The 18,759-nt window shown below is 48.0% G+C and overlaps 1 protein-coding gene and 1 long non-coding RNA gene across 2 annotated transcripts; both read right to left on the bottom strand.

Moving 5' to 3' along the window:
• Positions 1 to 351: 351 nt before the first annotated feature.
• On the bottom strand, positions 352 to 18,457 carry vps54 (VPS54 subunit of GARP complex). Its single transcript, XM_049002344.1, has 23 exons — positions 18,321 to 18,457; positions 15,659 to 15,830; positions 14,820 to 15,058; positions 14,642 to 14,726; positions 14,397 to 14,431; positions 14,143 to 14,274; positions 12,561 to 12,946; positions 11,277 to 11,403; positions 10,160 to 10,267; positions 9,594 to 9,649; positions 7,703 to 7,799; positions 7,099 to 7,403; positions 6,445 to 6,574; positions 5,509 to 5,690; positions 5,309 to 5,421; positions 5,084 to 5,147; positions 4,896 to 5,001; positions 4,391 to 4,478; positions 3,037 to 3,158; positions 2,653 to 2,733; positions 2,443 to 2,550; positions 2,257 to 2,351; positions 352 to 2,046 (listed from the first exon to the last, which is right to left on the bottom strand). Exons 2-23 carry the CDS (start codon positions 15,798 to 15,800, stop codon positions 1,941 to 1,943), a joined length of 2,907 nt encoding a protein of 968 aa, XP_048858301.1. The 5' UTR covers positions 15,801 to 15,830; positions 18,321 to 18,457; the 3' UTR covers positions 352 to 1,940.
• Positions 3,322 to 4,384, bottom strand: LOC125725430 (uncharacterized). Its single transcript, XR_007387478.1, has 3 exons — positions 3,669 to 4,384; positions 3,585 to 3,626; positions 3,322 to 3,416 (listed from the first exon to the last, which is right to left on the bottom strand). It is a non-coding gene; the product is annotated as an uncharacterized LOC125725430 (long non-coding RNA).
• Positions 18,458 to 18,759: the final 302 nt, after the last annotated feature.

The raw sequence follows: 18,759 nt of genomic DNA, 5'->3' as shown, positions 1-18,759 counted from the left end.
CAGGCACTCACGAATGAAACGGTTAAGCATTTCCCCAGCCTACAATCCCGTTTATCTCAGCGCGGGGGGGGGTATTAGGTTCCCTATTCGGCAGAAGAATAGAGCGATTTCTTTGGAAGACGAATCAATGGCCAACCCTCTCTGGGACACTACAGCAACAGCCCCTTTTCTGAGCCACTGTTCAATGACCCGCAAGCTCCCTTGAAATTCAGCCACCGGCCACATAGCCTCCTGCTCCTAGAGTTGGTCCGGTTACATGCACCAAGTGAATTTGGTGAGAGGACATGCAGCTGTGGTTGGATGCAGGAAACGCAGTCTGCTCGCCCCGATCAATGACATGGGGTAACAGCATTTCACTTTCATGACCAATTTTATTGAGATAGATGGTTCAGGCTTCAGGATGCTTAAAACTCTCAGGCATGCTGTCTGATTAGTTGGTTTATCTTTGCTGGGGCATGAAGACCTGGTTCCCTTGGGAAGAAGCCTGTTAGGCACTCGAGACGGAATATGCACTGTCGGAAGAGATGGGCGTCATGGTCTCCGATATTTATCAAAAGTAGGCACTTTTGAGCTAGCAGTGAATCGTACAGCACTGGTAATCAGTAGTGCATGTTTGATACAAAACAGTCCTCTTCGAAGGTAGTGGGTCTACCCATAAAGCAGAGTTTCTTATTTAGACAGTATTCCTTACACCGCGGCAGGGTATGCATACATGCGTACAAATAGCAGGGTTCTCCTCAGCGAGAAAAGATCTCGATTCAAGTTTTGAGGGAGACCTACTGCTTAGTTTTGGTCTAGCACACAGAGAACCATGTTTCCTAGCTTGAACCTTATCACAATGAGGACAGTCAACCTCCACCAGCTGCTCCAAAGACCCCATAGTTCCCACCTGTGTCTCACCCGTCCCATGTGACCACATTCCTCCCCCTCCCCCGCCATCTTATGCAATTTTACTCCACTTTGAAGTGCATGACTGTAGTAATACTAGCATTCTACATCTTCAGGGAAATCAGACCAAACTAGCACGTGGTCTGAGGTGTAAAGGGGCTTTCAGTAATCCACAAAAACGACCCTGTGTGAACGCAGTAACGGTCAGGCTTTCCAGGCACTGGGACCAGTTAGAAATGCTCACACATAGCTAAAACCCATCATACGGCAGGCGTTTGAGGGAAGGCCCACAAAAGGAAGGCATAACAATACAGGAATGCCGAGTAACTTCCATTCACACGTATTTTTCCCTTTACATTGTGGAATACTGGTAAAATGTGCGATTCCAAAGGAGAGAACTTTAAAACCAGAGTTAAAACCAGAATTCAAAATGTAAACTAAAGAAGCAGATTCTGCAAAAAGAAATTCCTTCTGCCAAACCAGAAGATGAGACCAAGAGTTTTCACAAATACTCAAACCCCAGGATTCATACAAATATCATAAGATTTAAACCTTTTTACATTTATGTCCAGTTCCACACCATGAAGCAGCACTCCGGTTTCCCACTTTGTCGATTTGGGTTTAAATGCAACAAAGCGAAATGCTACAGACAGACACCAGTATGGTCGATTGCTGAGCGCAGCTTTCACCTGTCACTGAAGCGTGATCATGCCGTTGCCCCTGTCAGATCCACTGCTCATTTCAGACCAATTGCACACTGAGATACAGTCATAGTGGCCTGAATAGGCATGCCCCCCCCCCCCCAAAAAAAAAGAAATGTGTGTTCAGGCTTGGTCCACTTGAGCAACTGCAGTCAAGGTCAGAATCCGCAGCACCCTCGCCGCGCCAACAAGACAGGCAGATGCTCTCACGGTCCAGTGTCCTGGGCTGGGGGGGGCGGGGGGCATGGTACACGTCCCTGGGACATGGTGAGAGTGAGCCCTGAGTCACGGAGTGGTCCACCCCCGCCAGCCGCCTCCCCCCCAAGCAGGGCGAGGCCACTGCCGCCTCCATCACCTCTTCTGCTCCCAAATCTCTGCCAAGTTCAAGTCGAGCTTTTCGAGTGACCTCAGTGCTTGGACGTTACCAGTATAAAAGGCGATATCCACCATGACTAGCCTGCAGAGAGCATGACAGAGGGGAGGGCTTCACTCAAACTGCAGGTCCTTTAAAACGCCGACAGTTATATTTAATTAAATCAAGGCAACAACATCTAAATTACAGCCCTTTCCCAGCAATGCAATATAACCGTATGGCAGCTTCTCTTTATTACAGTATAGAAGGTGACATGCGCCCCCTGCAGGAGAGCCAGCAAACAGCGATACAGACCCATGCTGGGGGCCTCCATCGTTGCTGACGTTCAGGCGGGCCAGCTGCCTCTTCAGATGCAGTTTGAAGCTCGCGTTGATCCTCAGGAACAGCATCTATCCGGTAAACAGGAGAAAGTCCAACAAGTCACATTCCTCAGGGTGGTGCGCTAAGGTGGGTGGGGGCAGCGGATACGGGCAGGCACACCTGCGTCTGTTCCTCAGGTAGCAGGTCAGAGATCGCTTCATGCATCTTGCCCATCTGCTTACACAGGGTCCGGAAGCACCCAGAAGGCATTGGGGCCTTCACTTCATACTGTCCAAAATTAAAAGGGATTTAAAGACCAGACTGCATTCATTATTAATGCAGGGAATCACCGCTACTTCTGAGCATCAAGGTCTGAGGATGCAGGTTTACCTTAGACAGTGCCTTCTCGAACAGGCTATCCATGATGGCCACCAGCTTAGCCAGGATCTCCGCTATGTGATCATTGTAGTCCTGTCAGGAGAGAGGTAGTGGAGGCTGATCAATAGCGCCACCTGGCGGCACACCCTAATGGCTCCGGTGCTTCCAGGGTGACGGTCATCTCCGAGTACCGGCTCAGGATAAGGGCCTGGTCTGCTAAGTATGCAGCATGCAAAATCACAGATAAATATCAAAGCCAACCTGATTGGTCAGACTCCCAGGATGCATCACGTCTCAGATTCTGCTAAATCTTACGACAAGAACACACTGCAGCAGCAGCAGTGCTGGATGTGGAGGGGAGGACGAGTGACCACATCAGGCATGTGTGGTGCTTACCTTGGTGATGTGGTCGAAGTGCCTGAGGATGTTATACTGCTTGGGCTGCAGCTTGGTCTCGAAGTGGGCCCTGATGATGGGGATGTAGTGCAGTACCAGCTGCAGGCAGCGGGAGGCGAGAGCTGCAGGGACATGGCGAGTGTGAGTGACCGCGCTCTCACACCGGCTACCTGAGAACGGGCGCGGGGAAACCGCGCTCTCACACCGGCTACCTGAGAACGGGCGCGGGGAAACCGCGCTCTCACACCGGCTACCTGAGAACGGGCGCGGGGAAACCGCGCGCTCACACCGGCTACCTGAGAACCGGCGCGGGGAAACCGCGCGCTCACACCGGCTACCTGAGAACCGGCGCGGGGAAACCGCGCTCTCACACCGGCTACCTGAGAACTGGCGCGGGGAAACCGCGCTCTCACACCGGCTACCTGAGAACGGGCGCGGGGAAACCGCGCGCTCACACCGGCTACCTGAGAACCGGCGCGGGGAAACCGCACTCTCACACCGGCTACCTGAGAACCGGCGCGGGGAAACCGCGCTCTCACACTGGCTACCTGAGAACCGGCGCGGGGAAACCGCGCTCTCACACCGGCTACCTGAGAACGGGCGCGGGGAAACCGCACTCTCACACCGACTACCTGAGAACCGGCGCGGGGAAACCGCGCTCTCACACCGGCTGAATCACAGAATCGTAATATTTTTTAAAGTTGCGTCAACCCTTCCACACACACAGCAGGATGAAGTCAGATATTCGATACAACACAAGAGATGGTTAGGTAAACTTTTGTGGAACAAGCAGAAAGATTAATATAGCATGCCACTTTGTAGGCAGGCTTAAGAACTAGCACAATGCTTTTATTTTTAGTTTTATACAAATCTAAAAACACTATTACTTACTGCAATTTTTTTTATTTTTGTACTGATACTTTAGAATTGTGCCAGCGACCACAGTGGGCTTGTTAACCGAATGGCAGATACAAGAGCTTTAACTGTCTTAATAAATATTAAGAATACAATATCTAAAAGGGTGTTATTTCTGAAGGGTTTCTGTAAAATAGGTTAACTATACCACTTCCATCTTGGTTCTCAGACTAATTACCTGCAGTACTTAGATAGTCAAATGTGCCAGCAGACCATCTACATACAAACAGTGCTGTTAATCTTGGGAAAAATGAGACGCGAGACCTGTGGTTGGCGGGGATAGCTCACACCGTTAACCTTAAAAAGGGTTAAATGAAAAGAGGTGTGGCCTGAAGCAGCCTGTGCCTGGCTGTGCCTCTCCCCGGCCACCATGGGTTTTCCAGACCTTCACCCTCAACATTAGACACTGAAACAGCGCCCCCTGTTGTCCATACTGTACCGAGGTTTTTTGTAGTGATGGTCTTGAGTCCCACCACCTGCAGCGCCCCAGCCCCCAGGACTAGCTGGCAGGTCCGTGAGTTGAAGTGCTGTGAGCACAAATGCAGGAACAGGTTGAAGATTCCAAATCCAGGCATTGTTTTCAGTTCTACTAGGTAGTTAGTTGAATAATTACTGATTCTGATTGGCTGGAGGCTTCACAGCCAGTTCACAGGTAAAAGAAAGGCTGGAAAATCAACCATGACTTGAATAGCCCTGATCTAGGGTATGTCACACTTCCCACAACCACATCGGAGAACCTCACCCATGGGTGCCCATCTTGGGGGTGGGCTTAGGGTGAACTTCCATTCACACCCAGGTTCAACATTAGGGGAACCAATAAAATAAAAGTGCACAGTAATCCACCCCCCCAGGGACCTGCACGCCCCACCCCCCATTAACCTTAGCTCACAGTCACCCATCCAGGGAGCTTTAGGCAGGAGATGACTACAGAGGCCAGCCGGTACCTTCAAGAGGTCGGTGAGTCGCGTGAGCATGTCGGTGGTGATGGACGGGATGTCGTTCACGCACTGGCAGTACTCCAGGAAGATCCGGATCAGCAGCAGCACCGTCCTAATGGGGGCAGGCATGGAAGGTACGGGCTGAAGGAACCACGTACGTTAGCCAAGCGACGGATGCCCAGACACCCACTCACCCCACGACGGCGTATTTCTGTCCATCCACACACAGGGACTCGCTGGGCTTACGCTCCTCGGGGCCTGAGAGGGCAAGTGCAGAACATCACAGCGTCAATGACACCCGGGACGTACGAGCGGCATGGCTCACTCCGGGGGGACCGCCCTTCCTGGTGGAGGGGGTCTGATTCAGGTCACCCCGCTGTGTTCACGAGCACTGCATGGGGCGGTGAGCACCACCGTACCGGCCCGCTTCTTCTCCGGCAGCGTGATCCTGCCGTCGGCGATGGAGTCCACGAGGTCTTGGAATTCTGCGGGAACCTCCGCCTGCTTCCAGCGCTCGTTATCCAGCAGCAGGCTGGCAGGGGGACAGGAATGTCAGACGCGTCTGGGCCGACCAGATGCCGGGGCACTCTGCACCCCATTTATTCCCGCCACCCCACACCTGAGCTTGGTCTTGCGTTCTTCATGGAAGCGGTGAACGAAGCGGTTGGCCTGGCTCTGCAGCGCCCCCCGCAGGGACATGCTGCGGCGTTGGCACAGCTGCTCCGTCTCACACACAAAGTTCTCCACCTCCTGGGACAGGCACACGAACTCGGAAGAGCTCAGCCGCTCCAAGGAGCCATCCTGAAGGGGGCAGCGCAAGAGGTTTCAGAGTTACGGGTCTGGAGATACCAGGACTGATGATGCATGCACTGCAGAGTATGCTGGCAAATCACCAGTCTCCCTCAGTTATGATGATATCACCCCCCCCCCCATTTCAGCACATAAACATATTGTCAGGGACGGCGCAGTGTGACGTGCAGGAAGATCCACGAGACCAGCAAGGTGCAGCAGAGCGTAGAGACGCCAGCTGTCAATGTCGGCCCTGAGGGAGGAAACTCCCTCTCTACCGTGTACTCATGCACATACACAAAAACAAACTGCTGCTAGGGGTCACCACGCCATCCGTAGCGCCCCACCCCCCCACGGAACAGCACACTCGAGGCAGAGGAACTAAACGTTACTCAAAGAGACTGCAGCGGAAAGTTCCAGGAATGGCCCCAGTTCCAAGAGAAGCTCAGCTCTCAAAGGAGTGACCGGTCCAGTTGGTAGGAACGCTGAGACTCTACCAGCAGGTGTGGCCTCAAATTAGACATGACCGACTGTGCGCCATGCTGCACGTAGCCTCCGACGGTGCCTCGGAGTCTGAGCTCGGGAGCTGTGTGGGATGCAGTCATGCGGGCATATGCTCTGTGCCGGGGAGGCTAGCAGCGTTTGGGAGTCTGATTATTTCGGAGGAACGCTTTTAAGACGGCTTCCTGAAGCGCTTCAGGCCAGCGCAGCAGCAGGATATCGGAGACCGGCCGCTTGAGAGCCTGCCCACGCGCGGCTGCTGTACCTTTGCCCGGGCCATGAGGAATTTGACGCAGCGGTCGTGACTGGCGTCTGAGGCCGTGCACAGGAGCTCCTGTATGTTATTGGCCACGCGGCCTAGCTCCAGGTCCGTCGGCATCATGTCCTCGTTCACCCTGCGGGGACACCGGGGATCGGGTTTGAGACGAGAGCGGGAAAACCGGCTTGCTGCATTCACACCCAGTACTCGCATACCCAACAGCTACAGGAGGCACCAGGGGGAGATCGCCCACTGTCACTTTAAGTCTAAAACAGAGGAGTGTGATTGGAATCACTTTGTCAGGAGAGGAGCTTGGGTGATTCACCAGCGCCCCCTATAGGCTGGACGGGTATATGACAATTACCAACAGCAAGATGCATGTCAAGCTTCAGCTTCAGAATCTGTAGTGTGAAAAAAGCAGGCCAGCTAAGACGTAAAAGCCACAGGTGAAAGTCTGCTTATAATCACACCCAGCCCTCAACTTTTTAAGAGTCACTTTTTAGACAGAGACTCGTAAAAAAACTGGGGCTTAATGCTTCTCACACATGTAATTATCTACATGCCCACTAGGTGGCTGATTTCTGAGTGGTATGCTGGTAGTCAGCTGATCCTAGTGGTGGCCCCAGGTAATGGCCAAGGGAAGAGCAGGGCGGTACATACACTGCACCAGACGCCCGCACCAATGGTGGGGTGGCTTGCTCACGGCTGGACGACGACTCTGTGGTTCCAGAGGCGGAGTCTGGGCCTGACGTGGCCCCACCTAGCTGCTGGTCTGGCTCACTGAAGGCATCGCTGATGAACATGCCCTCGTGGGTCAGGTAGGCTAGCTCTGAATCCCTGGATGGGGGGGCCTCGGGGCTTGCCCGACCCACCCCCACTGCCGCTGCCGCTGCCTCTGCCAGCCGGATCCTCTGGTTACCATCCATCACCTCCAGCACCACATTTCTTATCACGCTTAATGTTGCCTAGGAAACAATTGATCAGTTATCATATAGCTAAACATAGCTAACCAAAACACCTCCATTCGATGGTTCACTTTACATAATCTGTAATGAGCTTCTTTGTATCAAATAAGAAAAGAATGCAAAATAGAAGCATTTTCACTAGTGATCCGAGATGTTTGGACAGCACTCAATGTCCTAATCTTATATGGCACAAGGGTTAAAGTTTCAAGGCTCTGAGATGCTACGTACCTGCTAAAAGGTAGCAGGCTGTCACTGCGTGGAGTAAAACGTTAATTTTGAAAAAAGTGGGACTCTCCTACCTTGATCCTCTTCAGGAAGAGGATGAAACTTGAGAAGACACTCTTAAGAAGGTCGAACCACTGAGGGAAGGTCATGAGCCTCATCTGGTCAGCCAGCCTTCGGGAGCAAGGGAGAAGATCACGTGCTAAGGTAGACACGGGCAAGCAGCGCAGAAGCGCTGAGGAAACGTCCCCTAAACATCCTTCATTCAACAACACCGCCTTTCATTTACTCCACCTACGAATGGTTCTGTGCGATGACCGTTGCTGATAAATTTGTTTACTGTTAATAATGTAAGGGGCTAATCTAGCACGTTATTGCTATGACTAGCATCAGATAAGCAGACCAGTGCTTCATCTGCAGACGTCATCATAAACAGATAAGGTAAGGAGGACATGCAAACAAGGACGAGACCCTGTGCACACCTGGTATTCACAGGCATCCTGGGTGATCCGATGACAAGTGGACAGCACTAAATACAGATGTAAATACACCCAAACCAGACTAAAAACACATCCAGAGATGGTCTGGCACGCATTTGGTTACATTCTTATAGCAGTGTGAACAGGAATGAGTCCTGACGGACCACCCACTCAGCAGACGTGCTCCTGTGGCCGTAAGTATGTACAAACTCATTAGACGCGGAAGCGGGATTTGACACATGATAACTTTCAGACCGCAAGTCAGTGCAGAGTCAGCCATTGTGTAGTATGCATCTTTTTCCCTACAACGTCAAAAAATAAGTCTGAGTCAACTGGGAAGTTGGGTTAATATCGGACTGTCCTGACAAATTCACACGGTAATTTTAGTGATTCATTAAACATGTTTCGAAATTTGCACAGATCACATATTTACTGTAAGCTGCACTTTGACGAAGTTTCCTTGTTTTTGTGAAAGGTGCTCTGTGCTTTAATATTGCAAAATTAAAGCATGTAGGTAAGAATGTGCATTCAACAGCCTAGATAATTGCAAAATGAATAGAAACATATATTGTGATTGTTTACATAGTTTTATACTGGGCTGTCCGGAGGCTCAAACTCCCAGTCAGAAATCCAGTCTCACTCCAGTCCTGACTACTTCCTTCTTTTACATTTGCTCCAAATCAAACATATAATTTGCATTAGGTCAAATATTTTACAGTAATGACTGCTAAATGAAAATTATTCATAGACAATAAACATTATTAGGAAATATAGCACCCTTTATGGAATTATTTAAAAATAAAAGAACACATTGATTATTTAGTGTATTTTGAGTATAGTGTCACTACAAACATCTTATTTGGTTTGTTTTGATTTCTTCTTTTAATGTTTGGCAGGTTCTGCATTCGTAAGCGATTTACGTTCCTATTTAAATAAGTTGTGGGGAAAGTGAAATCTGATTACAAGCGGCCAGGCAAGATACACACGGAGATGCATGTTAATGAGCGGGCGTATTTAGCGCTGCCCACCTGTGATCAGATCACCCAACACCCAACATCAATACTGGTTGTGAACAGAAGATAAGTGGATCTCCAGACTTTGACGTCACAGATTCAGTGGCTGTTAAATGCTGACCGTAATTTCAGAAGGCCGAAATTTCCCAAAAGTACAAAACAGTTAAAATAACAATAATGCAAAACGACGGACCTACCGCTGTTACCCCATAAACACTCATCGCTAACCTGGTAACGAGTTAAAATATGAGAGAAGCTAAAGCTATAAGCAGCCCCTCTACACAAGCAAATAGTCTGTGTACTGAATCACTGGTTCAGGCGAGCTCATAAAAACAAGTTTATGAGAGCCTCTCATCGCAGGGTAAGAAAGGGTAACATGCATCGCTCTGCTTCGCTGCTCCAGGTCACAACACGCTGAGCTTAGACATACCAAGGCATCCCCGGAAGAGTCCCACAGAACGCACACCGGCACTTACTTCACGACAACCTCAGTGTCGATTTCTTCGATGTGCGACACCATGTTGACGACGCACTGCGGAGTCACACAGAAACACAAATGGGATCATTTAGCTCTCGGAATCCTTCAGAGACGCCACGCTGCTGAGAATGCGATTTGTTGAATCTGTTCTCCGCTCCCCGAGTATTTCATGGGGTCACAATCCACACACTTTCCAAATAATTTATGAAAAATTAAATGGCAGCGATTTTACAGACGTGCCTATGGATTATGCCATGCTTGAATGTCTCGTGGCTTATTAAGAGTTTTCTAAACAATGCAGAGTCTTTATTGTATAGCAATTTTTCCCAATCCGGTCCTTGGGGGACCCATAACCGTTCCACGTTTTTGCTCCTGAGCTGGACTATCTGTGATCCCGAAGACTGGGAAACACTAGTATAATATGCATGTAAACTATAACAGCAGAAACCAAAGCACACAAAAGTAATAAACTAAGAAATATATGTAGGCAGAACATAACAAATCAGGCACCCCAACCCCTCCAATCCCACCCCATCTGGACCAGTCCGTCCTAGACCAGCCTACCTGCTTCACGATGCCCTTGGCTGCTTGAATCATCTCCTCATCATAGATGTCTAGGAAATCCAGCTTCCTCTGCCGCAGCAAGCCAAACACCAGGGACTGCAGCCTGTCCTGTTTCAGGCACAGGATGGTCCGGTTCATCACCATAGTGTCAAAATGCTCCTCATCAATATCTATATTTCTGATACAGTCAGCAAGGCAGGACCCCAAGGTGCCTACACAGCTGCCTGTTATCTCATGGATACTGGCACTCATTCTTCTGGCAGCAGTTTTATCTTTCAAGACATTTCTCTCCCTTATTGTTTTTTTTTTTTAATTATTGTTTTCCGGATGAAGAATGAAGCAGAAGAGCTTCTTCACCCTACTAATTTATATCAGTGGAGACAGCTTGCAGTGTGTCAGCACCCTATAATGTGTATTGATGAATCTCCAGCATTTACAGGAGAGGAAGGATAGATAGTGTTAGATAGAGTATTGATTCTGGCAGTCTAGTGATAAATTGAGTGAATCACGCTGCATTCATTCCGCCATTACACAGCAAACCCAAAGCATCACAGGTTCAGCAAGTCCAGGGCTGAAAAAACTACTACTATACCACTAAAATGTCATCTGGTCTGACTTGTACCCCTAAAGCAGGGCTCCCCAAGTCTTGTCCTGGAGAGCCAGTTTGTAGCAATTTGCAGATTTCCTTGCTCAGACATACGCTATCAGAAAACAAGAGTACCAATTTGTACCTTTGCTTGTCACTGGGGCTGCGCTCAAAGGACTACCAATTGAACTATGAGGAACATATTTGTACCATTTGGGGTTACATTAATGTTGCGAGTACCTTGGGGAGGTTCCTCAGAGTCCATTTCTGTACCTTCAAAGGTACAATTACCTACAGCTTAGGGTATAATTGACAGACCATCAAGGGTACAGCCCCAGCGACAAGCAAAGGTACAAATTGTCTAGGAATAGACTGTCTTTTTCCTGACAGTGCACCCACTTAGCCTGGTAATTAGCTGTTAAAGATACATTTGAGCAGGGAATTCTGCAAAATGTGTTGGATTCTGTCTCTCCAGGAGCAAAACTCGGGAAGCCTACTGAGGGCTAACGAATGAAGATGAGAAACACGCACCCTCTCTAGGACCTGGATGTCCTCCTCCAGGGGGCGTTCGAGGTCACTCCGGGCGTAGGTGGTGAAGTCGGCGATCATCATCTTGTCGATGAGCTTCTCCATCTCACAAAGCTGGGAACCCAGGTGCCTGCAGAGGAAGAGAGGAGGAGCATGGCAGTGAGGGGTTGAAGACAGTGGCGGAGGGGCACTGCACATGGCGAGACACCTGTGTGTGTGGAGTATGTGGCCATGGGGGTGTCACATTCAAGAGTTTAAAGAAAAGTTAAAGAAAATTTGGGTGTGATGCATTTCACCGAGAGAAAAAAAATCAAATCATCTGCTAGACCCTGAGGTCAATCCTCCTAAAAGACCGATCACTAGCACAACCACTTGAAACCTTTTTTATAAAGGAAAAACCTTTAACTGCTCAACTGCTGGTTTTAAAATAAATCAGGTGGAAAGGGGCAAATTTAAGTTACGCTGTTTAATGAAGTCAAGGAAGGAGGAGAAACCCCAAAAGTGTGTGTGTGAGCGTCAGGAACACCATCATTAATGAATACGAATATATCGAAAGAGACAACAATTTCGGAAGCAAGATACGAAAATAAAATAAACTACAACTAACTGAAAACACAGATAACTCCTCGTTTTACAATATTTCGACTGATGCACATACAGTGGTCAGTTTTGAGTTCTCATCTGTTCCCAGGTTAGTGATATACCAAATAATACCTTGTACTGATACTGGGTGAAAGCAGCATCCATGCAGCCACACACAGTCATTGTAGCAATTGCGAGAATAAACATCTCACATCGTGTTTCACAACACATCGTACTGAATTTTGTTATATCGTATCACATCACATATTCGTATCGGAATTATTTTTGACCTACGATGGGTTCCCTGGAATGTGATCCCACGGCAAGTCAAGGAGCATTTGTATTGCTTACGAAAGATACAAAATAAAATAAAAATCAAATCATACACTGTGTTTCCATTTTTTACTATTAGTTTAGCTAAAGTAATGATTTGTTTCTTTAATCATTAATTTGCTTATCTTTACTATTACTAATACCTGGAACATTGTGTCTGGATAACTGTGCATTCGATCAGACATAAAGTAGCAGTCTATTCCTAGACATAAAATTATTAAAACTTTAACTAAAATGTATAAAAAATAGAAATGTGTCTTTAAAATAAAAATAGCATTGAAAACTAAAACTGGATTTCAAAGAAAAATGGACAATATACAAATAACAACAATAGACACCAATGAGAGCGCTCAGACGGAGGCCCCTGCTGACCTGAAGCTGTGTACGCCCTGCAGCTCCTGCTGCAGCACCTCCTGCGTTGTGGTGATGAGCTCCAGGGCCCCAACAAACTCTGAGGTGGACAGCAGCAGCTGCACGGTGGGCTGCGTCTGGTGCACAGCTGCCATCAGCTTCAGCTTGCTGTGCAGCTTGGCGCAGTTGTTGCGCGCCAGGCCCAGGCGCAGTGCCTGCAGGGGGCCCTCGCACATGACGCGCTCCATGGCGGCCGTGCGCTCCCGCAGCACCGCCACCGCCCGCGCCGTCCCATGCAGTCGGTCCTGCAGCTCGTGCTGCGAGGACATGGCATGGAAGAAAGCCTCGGAGCGCAGGGAGATCTGGTGGGCAATGCTGACCTCCACCACGTCCAGGTAGTGACTCAGCTGGGGGGCAGGGGGGGGGGGCACGCAGCCTTAAATCTCAGCAGCCTCACAAATAACCATTACTGATTATTATTAATATTCTTGTTATTGTTATTCATTATTGTTGTCCTTGTTGTAGCAACAAACATAAAACATTGGCGACAATAAATGATTCATTTTCCAACCAATGCATACATTTACAAGTTAACGGGCAATAAATTAGTGGTTTTTATGGCAAAAATGTTAGAATTAAATACATCTTTGAAGAAGAATGTACAAATGCCCACTTGTTGGAGTATGGAAGGCTGAAAACCAAAGTAGGGATGGGCTGATCCACATTATTACAATTCTAATCCGATTCCGATACACAACTGCCAATACCAATAGAGATTCCGATACAAAAGCTCTTTTTACTTTAATATTTGATATATATACACATATACACACACATATACATACATGTATACACACACGTTGGTCTATCTAAATGGGAACCCATTCATTTCTATGGGAAAAATCCTAATCCCAATCACGACACCCTTAACCCCTACCCAGCCCTAACCTTAACCGTAAGTAACCAACCAAAAGACTTTTGGCACTTTTACTTTTTTGATTGCATTCACCGATTTTTATAAAACTGAGGTTATCAAATGCGGACCTGAAGAAGTTAGATGCTGCTTCCACCTCTCACACCTTTGCTTTTACAAATATTACGAATCACCGCGCTACTAGTTGCTGTTAAAAGCATAAAATACTTCCAGATCATCACCCTCTGATGTTTTTACGCTCCTCGTACTACAAAGGGTACGCGCACAGCAGGGGGAAGTCACTGCGCTCACACCTGCGTTCATCTTCAATGCTGCAAAAAACACATCTAAACCGCGAAAGAGCTGTCGTGCAATTCATTGCACGAATCGATTTAACAAGATGTAGGAGGTCTTTTTACGGACTGCCGAAAACTACAGTCAATATCGGACATGAATCGGTCAAATATGGCCGATACCTGACCCGTCTAATAGGTACAAATCTGTGCTGATGCCGGTCGCGGTCACACCTAAGCTAACATGATTTTCACTGGACGACTATTCTGCTTATCTACACAGTAATAGGAACGGAACTCGGTAGTGGTTGTATTATTGTGGTTGTATTATCGACATTTCACTGCATTGCCACCTGCTGACCAAAAGTGACAAACAGCCCGATAAAGACACCCTCACCTTTTCCTGCAGTAACCGCGAGGATGCGATGTCGCGGTTGGCTTTGCCCCCTGTTATGCTGAAGTGGGTCCAGGGCAGGACCGCATTAAAGGTGGCAGGGTCGTCCAGCGCGAAGTCAGGCCTCATGAAGATCTGTCAGAAATGGACAGGGGGAAGGGGAGAGGTCAGGTAAGCAGGAGCCGAGGGACCAAACCGAACACTTAGGGAGGTAACAAGACATGAAACTGAAAAGGTCCGATGGACTAACAGACTACCTTAGGGACCTGCTCCAACTCCGCCCTCGATTTGTCTGTGGGAAAAGAGGAAACAACACCAAGAACTCGTCAAGAGCAGGGTGCCGCTAACCAAGCACTACACAAGCACTCTGACCACCTGCATCATGGCAACAAGCCCCCACCAGGGCAATGCTAGTGAGATACGAGCTTCACTAAGCTATCACAACTATAAATGACAAGAGAAAGCGCGCAACGGGATGGTCTTCACGTGCAACAAGGCGTACCGTGATTGGTCGTGAGGCTGGAGCCTGGCGTGACTTCATCTTTTGAAGGGTAGATTTTTTTACAGCTTTCGTGGGTTCTCTCTCTCTGAGATGACGCATAACAACAATGATCGTTACTACACGGAGAGCCACATATCCGACTTAGGGTGCAGAGACAAGCACGCGGTTTGCGCGTTACCTGCGTCATCTCCTGCAGGTAGGCCGTGAAGTGTTCTTCTGTGATGTTGGGGAGGTAGATGGAAGGCATAACTTCCGTTTCCACAAAGTCCAGGCCCCAGCTCTTGGTGAAGAAGTCGGACTCCCGTTTGGCCAGGCGCGGGTCGTTCAGTGCTGCTGGGAGGTTCACCTTGGAGTTGTAGACGGTCCATCTGTGCTGGTCTGCCACCACTGAAGGACCCTCGCTCAGCCCCCGCAGCTCTACAGGTGAGGGGTTAGGGCATGAACAAGTCATTAAGCTTCAGTCTAATTCAACTGCAATTCACAAGTCCCTCTGTATGCGTGAGTGAACCGTTAGAAGACCTACCGGATAGTCAAAACCAAGAATAACAGAGGACCATCCACGGACCCCATATATAGTGTGATTTCCATGTACATACATAAAGTAACTAACAAACTACATACAGGAAGACACTGTCAACATTAAATACAGCAGTAATAAACTACAATGTACATTACTATACAGTACTGTACTCTCTCAAACGAAAGATTCTGCTGTTTAAGCCTAATTCCCAAGTGTCGATAGCAGTGAAAAAACATCATGTATCTAAGGATGATGGAGCAATGAAAACAAGGTTCACATTTTACAAAACTTTTGTTTTTCTGCAAACTGCAGATTACGGAACCCGCCGTTCCTGAGAACACGGATAGGGGGGGCCACTCTATTAAACTCACTCATTGGTTAACCGTCCTCACTGCTGCATAACTTTATCTAGGAAGTATTTTATTTTTTTCCTCCCAATAAAGCTCTCTAATAAAGGCATGGGGGGGCGGCGGCGGAAGGAGTAATGAGTGTCTCACCGTTGGGTTCCATGGGGCAAACATCAGGCAGCGAGCGCACTAGCTTATACTGCCGGGACGTGGCGTCCCGCTCCTTTCTGAAGACGGCGTCGCTGCCGCCGCTGGGGCGAGGCACTGGGGGGGAGCTGTGGCTGGCTGCCATGGCATGGGGCCACCTTGGCGAGGAGGCTAGCTGCATGGCGAGGAGGGCACACAGGAAGGAGAGAGAGAGAGAACTGAAACAACTGAAAACAATCCCCATGAAACAGGCAGAGGTGGTTCTGTGTAAATGCAGGTGTCTTCGTTTTCCTCTTACACACACTTAGAAAGCGTAATGAATAACTTTTCTATTTGTTGTAAGTATCAATAGGAAGAGACGTATTAAACAGTGTCTCACAGAGAAATGGCTGATAACATTTGTAATATGAAGTTCAAACAAACATCAATTTTTTTTTGCACTGGAAGGGATGAAACGACTATGGACTGAAATTGAAACAGGCGTGTCGAAATATTTGAGGGTTGTTTCATTTACACTTTCATATTTACGCTGGCTATTCTGGGAGTTTGCTCACGGTCACAATGTATGAAAATAAAAATGAATCCATCAGAAAACAGCTCAAAAGGCAACATGTGCAAACCTTCAATACTTCAAACTATCAAACAAAATTGCTGCCCTAGTGGCTGAACAATCAAAATGTCATGTTAAATGCAACAGTGAAGTTTTGGTTCTATTATTTGTAGCCATACAATGTTTAATAAACTGTAAGGCACTTTAGAAAGAACTGAAAGTTGCAAAGGTACCATGTTTCCCTGAAAATAAGCCCTAGCATGATTTTTCAGGATGCTCGCAATATAAGCCCTACCCCAACAAAAGATGCCATAGTTACTATATTATAGACTGTACGGTAACTAGTATGAGATGTAAACAGGAAACAATATTTATTTAATATCTGAATAAATGTATACACAGTAGATCTTTGTTCAGATTGTTTACATGGGAAGATACGGTTAGAAGATGACATGACGTCTGTATTTGAATTAATGTGGATTTTTGTTCATGAATACCGGTAAATGTACTGTAGTTTGTTGTACATGGGAAAATAACACATCCTCTGAAAATAAGCCTTAATGCATCTTTTGGGGCAAATGATAATAATAAAAAAAACCTGTCATTTTCGGGGAAATACGGTATATTCCCCCCGAAGTACACTGACTGCACAACAGACTTCATACTATAATGCCTTTTGGTCGCAATTACATTACTTTAAAACAAAAAAAGATTACAAGCACTCAGGTCAGCCGACAAACAACAACCTGTTCCGTAAACATAAAAAACCTGCCGCACCCTACCCAAACCATGCATTAACGTCAGTATTCTTTTACAAAAAAAGCTAAACAAACCAATGACATTTGATCGATGTACTTTGTAGTCAACAGATTGTTAAAATGCTGATTAGGGAGGGGGCACCTGCTTGACAGCATATGTTCCCTCTAGCAGCACCCGCAGCCGCACTGCTGCTCCTGTAGTTCTTTTATACCATGGGCGTTTCGTATCAACGTGTCAAATCAACGCAGCGATGCGAATGAAGGTGATCAACGTGAAGGCCGCGAGCCCACGCATGTTTACTTTGAAGGGGTCACGTGTCACAACACGCCACGTGACCAAAGCACTACAACTGTAATATTAAATGGGTGGAATATAAATGACAGGCGTAGACGGGTGACGGGATTAACCTGCTATTTTAACGATATTCATTTACGGTAAAATTATGGGGTAGCGGAAATATTGAACGGACGCAAACGACAATTTTCCCACATAAATATTAAAACTACATCTCCGATTTTACTTTGCACGCGTGTAAAACAGTTTGTTACAGTACTAATGAACTGCAGCCGGGAGGATGAGAGAAGCTGCAAGTGCAGCCGCATCGCTGTGCGGATTCTTTATTCCGGAATATCTAGATTCCGTTCTGTTTCCTTAAAATAACTTCTTTCACTTTGCACTTAGACGGGAATCTTCCGTACTTTTAAACTGCAATGTTAAAACTTGGTATGCATTGCACAGCATCCCCAAGCACACCTAAGAAAAAGTTTTAAGGGAAATATATTTTTTAAGTGTATAACCAGCATTCGCGGCGTATTATCACAGCTTTGGGGCACAGGTCTGCCCCCCAACTGCACGCACTCCTTCACTAACAGACTAACAAAGATGTCCAAGGGATTTTTTTTAATCGTTTATATCTGGCTATAATTACCACAGAGCAGCTCCCCAAATAGTACTACACAAAGAAAATACATAGCACCCCCCGGACAGCTCGGCGGAGTCCGTTGGTCTAAGCCAGCCGGCGGATCTGCTTCACCGCGGCGACTCGCCCGCAAGCCACAGTTCGTCGGCCCCTGCACCACATATCAGCAGCAGATATCCCGAAAGAGCATCGGAATTACGCGCAGCCAAGCGCCCGGCCAGGCTGCACGGCGGCGGCTTTCTGCGGACAGCGGCCTATCCTCCTTCCCCATGGACACCCCGTACACGTAGCGAAAGTCGGTACTCCCGGCCGGACAGAGGAGCGCTCACGTCACCCTGCTAACTGCCCGGCGGCCTGACAGCGCTACACCGGCCGCGGCGTCCCGTCGAAGGCGCGCCGCCGGCCCCACAGGTCCCTAGAGAGGACCGGAGCCGTACCTGTCGTAAGAAACACAGCTGCTCCCCGTCCCGCAGGTTGTCGCATCCACCATCACATTCATTAGACGACAGCTGGTGACGACATACAGCGAGAGGAGGCTCCCAGAATGCACCGCTCGGGGGCCTTAAAGGGCCAGACTGACAGGAAGTGGATTCAAGGCACACGGTTGGGGCTGGCAGCAGGGAATTATCCCAGATCGCCCCGTTACATCGTGTTATGCTCGTTTTTCTACGGCAGGCAGAACAATACATGCTTGGAATTTAAGGATGATTGCAGCACTCAACATATTTTAATAAACGGATAAGAACCTGTGTAGTTTGGTACCGCCGCAATACAATGTAGTTTTACGATGATGTGTGTTGTACGCTCGTGTCGTAGTCGGTGGCCCTTGGTGTTACAGGTGGACACGTTGATAGGGCTACGTGGTTTATGGATCAA

Source organism: Brienomyrus brachyistius, unplaced genomic scaffold (assembly GCF_023856365.1).
Source record: "Brienomyrus brachyistius isolate T26 unplaced genomic scaffold, BBRACH_0.4 scaffold67, whole genome shotgun sequence".
Classification (NCBI taxonomy): Eukaryota; Metazoa; Chordata; class Actinopteri; order Osteoglossiformes; family Mormyridae; genus Brienomyrus; species Brienomyrus brachyistius.
The sequence above is the reverse complement of the archived record's forward strand: the minus strand, read 5'-3'. Positions and strand labels throughout refer to the sequence as shown.